Source organism: Aphis gossypii, unplaced genomic scaffold (genome assembly GCF_020184175.1).
Source record: "Aphis gossypii isolate Hap1 unplaced genomic scaffold, ASM2018417v2 Contig00357, whole genome shotgun sequence".
NCBI lineage: Eukaryota > Metazoa > Arthropoda > Insecta > Hemiptera > Aphididae > Aphis > Aphis gossypii.
The window spans coordinates 80,158-84,122 of record NW_026083077.1 but is presented as its reverse complement, the minus strand read 5'-3'; the positions used below and the strand labels follow the sequence as shown (position 1 = coordinate 84,122).

The following is a 3,965-nucleotide window of genomic DNA, read 5'->3' as shown; positions in this document are numbered from 1 at the left end:
AATAAAAAGTGTTACTAGAATATTTTTTTTTAATTATTGGATTTAAAACGTCATAAAACCTTTCTTTATTAGCCATATTTAAATCAAATCAACAATGAAAATTAATATAACTACGCTCACAACACAAATTACACTATTATACAAATGGATCTGTCTATCACGGAAAATCCAAACAGACAGAACATGTACCTAATAAAACCATATCTAACCTTTAAGCGATAAAGTATCCGTTAGTGATTTATATCAGCTATTACTAAGCTATATCATGATATAAGTTGTATAATATTAATCTTAAACCCGATAAAATGCAAGTCCTAAGGTAAATTATTAATATCTACACATATAATGTTGTAACAACACATTGCAATCGTAAATTTATCTTCGCCAAATAATTGTTATTAACCGTTGCAAGCAAAAATTTTTGAGGTGTGACATACATTTTTAAATAATTATTTCTAACTATCCGCCAGTTTTACTAATTTTTATGAAGAATAAATAATAATTCTGTTTTGAAATGATTTTTATTTTGTATAAAGAATTTAAATAACTGTCAGTAATTTGTTTTAATAATATATAATTATAATTTTTACGCAGCTTAGGTAAATGTTATGTGTCGTGTATTGATCAGCTTTTACTAAGTCAATTTGTATATCCTAGGATGTACACAACGTGTTTATTAAAGCCCGAATAAAATTAAGAATTTCAGCATTTACTGAGTACAAACAGTAAAACCTAACATTAACTAGTAAAACCTAGGTTTACCTAGTGATCTGGCATTTACGGTAACATATATAATCCAATGGAAACAGATCAACAATATTAACATTGGGAATCAATACAAGAACGTACATGTCCCCGGCCCCACCCAATAGAAAATTTAAAATTTTTTTCAACTCAACATTTAGCAGTCAATTAGCAACAATTTGCAAGACTGGTTTCACAATTTGCAAGCCATTAGTTGAATCATAAAATAAAAAAAACTAAGGGTGGGGCTGGAGACATGTGTCTCCAGCCCCACCCATCTCATCGAAAACACTTTTTTTAATTTTTCTTGAACCATCATTTAGCAGCCAATTAGCAACGATTTGCAAGGTAGTTGTCGAAATTTGCAAACCAATATTTCGTCTGTTATAAGCATTTTAGAAATTTGCACATGTCCCCAGCCCCACACCGTACCGATATAATGCGATTTTCGAGTTGCGATTCATGTCAACATTTAGCAGCCAATTAGCAACGATTTGCAAGGTAGTTGTCGAAATTTGCAAACCAATATTTCGTCTGTTATAAGCATTTCAGAAATTTGCACATGTCCCCAGCCCCACCCATATCATAAAAAAAAAACATTTTGAAAATTTTCTTGAACCATAATTTAGCAGTCAATTAGCAACAATTTGCAATGTAGTCGTGGAAATTTGCAAACAAATATTTCGTCCGTAAAAGAGGTTTCCGAAATTTGCACATGTCCCCAGCCCCACCCCGTATTTAAAAAATGCGAATTTCGACTTGAGTTTCATGTCAACATTTAGCAGCCAATTAGCAACAATTTGCAATGTAGTAATTTTCTTATTTTATTCTAATTCACAAACGAATATTTGTGGATATTTGAAATGTTCATCATATATGTATATGTTTATTACACCACTTACATACTTGATAAAGTTTTCAAAATAATTTTACTCCTTTTTAGCTGTTTATTGATATTTTCAATTTTTAATTTTTTAAATTTGTTTTGTCTCTTTACATCAGTAAAATGTTATTCGTTCTGCCATTAAGCTTAAAAATGTAATACAAGGGTGCCGATGTGTTTGTAAACAAGTGTTTTAAAAATATTAAAAATACAAATTCACTATTTTTTTTTTTATAAGTATTTAAAGTTCTAACGATTTTAGTTTTTTTTTTAATTTAAAAATATTATTTATTGGTACTCGAAATTTCTTAAGTATATTGTTGTATTATACAAATATGATAATACCTATGCAAATAATATTAAATCGACCTACTGGCTATCGTATTAATGCAAACAGTATTTAAAAATATAATATTAAATATTCAATTCCCTACAAACCGTCTCCGCTCAAAATCGTTTTTCTTATACAATGATATAAGTAATATCATTGAATTCAAATTTAAGTAATACCTTCCATTACAGCGACTCACTGGTCACTTGTGACTTATTGTACAGCTGAGAGTCACCCATTTGCCCGCTCTCATCCCAAAGCAGTGGTGACGGGAACTTAATGTAGGTATACTTTATAACTACTAACTAGCCTAAATTTATACATCCAATAACTACGACCTTTTATTCATTTTTTTTTTTAAGAAATTTATACCTTATTGGATATTACTAGGATTGCTAATTTTTTTACTTTCCGTTATTTTTCATGATAAGTATTGTTAATAGTCGTCAACCTGTAAATCAATTTAGATTTAGTATATGTTTTATATTATATATAATAAAATTGTATGTATAATATAATTTAACTAATAAAAAAAATGTACACTTAAATGTGACAATGAATGATAAGAGTCAAATAAGATTAAAAGAGATCTTGTCTTTTCAACTAATTTAACATATAAATCTTATAATAATTTTTAATATTAAGTAATTATACAGTATAAACTAAAAATTCACAATTTACAGTTGTCGTTTCTTTGACAGGTATTGGTTTTTTTTTTAAGTCGTCAAACAACTCCCAGTTTCGGCCATATCTTTTTGTGTATGCCGTATAGTGTCCCACTGAGCTTCTTAAACCACCTTTTCCTTTGTGAAAACATAGTACACCCCTCAGTTCATATTTTTTCGTACCGTGTGTAAGTATTTGAGGAATATCACACAGTTTCAATTTCATTAGTGTAGCAGCTTCACTGCTTCGCTGACTTGAAATCATGTCTTCTCCTAAAATTAAAAATGTTAAAAAAAAGTTAGGTGTGTACCATGAATAAATATATATTTACAATAATAAATTATTACCTTCCCAAAATAAAACGTCAACGAATAGGTGCATTGGTGAAATTAAAAATTTTGTTTTTTTTATTCCATCACACTTTTCATTTGAACATTGTTGGTGTTCTTTAATACTCGTGCGGTCATTTAAATACTGCTGAAGTTGACTTATGTTTGTTTCTATGTCAGTTTGAAATGTTATAAAATTATAATTCATGTAAGATTTATTAAGGCACACGTTAGATGAACACTCAGTAATTTCTTTAAGTGATGGAAAATCAATAAATAATTTATCTATCACATAACCAGCAGTAGCGTCACAAATAGCCAGTGTGGTGTCATATTCTAATGAGCGAGTTTCTGGATTTAAATAGTGCATGATTATCTCAGATCGTGTCGAGTACGTTGCAGATGTTATGCCATTTTTAACGATACTCGAAATGAAACAAAAATAATCCGAATCTATTAAATCAATAATTTTGGAATAGTTTTGGCTATCACAATAAGATACCTATAAAAATATTTAGGTTATAATAAACGGAAATGGTTTTAATCGATCTAATTTTGAAATCAACATATTCAAGAAATGACTTAAATAAATGTATAAATTACTATAGGTTTTTTTGTACGTTATATATATAAGTTAATATTTAGTAACAGTTTACAGTAGTTAATAGTATTTTATTTTATTGTAGTACTATTACTTATCATTCATTAAAATAATATTAGTACAATGATATGAATGATCATAAAAACTAATATTTTTATTCAATGTCAATAATTACCATAAGAATTGATGTAATAGAATCAATTGCACAGGTGTTGCTGAAAATAACTTTTCCCTGAATATTTTTTGTTTTACTGCTTTTTAATTCTTCAAATCGAGACCCATTTTTTAAAATTGGTAAGGACTTCATACTTCGTGAATTACTTATGTCCAGGTATCGTAAATGAGGATTGGGCACCAGGTATGATTTTGATTTTCTAGGTTTTTTACGGTTCCAATTTTCAAGGGCCAAGC

The 3,965-nt window shown here is 28.5% G+C and overlaps 1 protein-coding gene across 1 annotated transcript; it reads right to left on the bottom strand.

The window, feature by feature from the left end:
* Window positions 1-2,606: 2,606 nt before the first annotated feature.
* On the bottom strand, window positions 2,607-3,323 carry LOC126553870 (uncharacterized). Its single transcript, XM_050208983.1, has 2 exons — window positions 2,972-3,323; window positions 2,607-2,896 (listed from the first exon to the last, which is right to left on the bottom strand). Exons 1-2 carry the CDS (start codon window positions 3,321-3,323, stop codon window positions 2,607-2,609), a joined length of 642 nt encoding a protein of 213 aa, XP_050064940.1.
* Window positions 3,324-3,965: the final 642 nt, after the last annotated feature.

What these genes read in the sequence shown, in the direction of transcription:
- LOC126553870 (XM_050208983.1), bottom strand. Translation starts at nt 3,323, where the DNA reads ATGCACTATTTAAATCCAGAAACTCGCTCATTAGAATATGACACCACA. An exon ending in TGACGTTTTATTTTGGGAAG is followed by an intron (nt 2,897 to 2,971) that starts GTAATAATTTAT and finishes TTTTAATTTTAG; the next exon opens with GAGAAGACATGATTTCAAGT.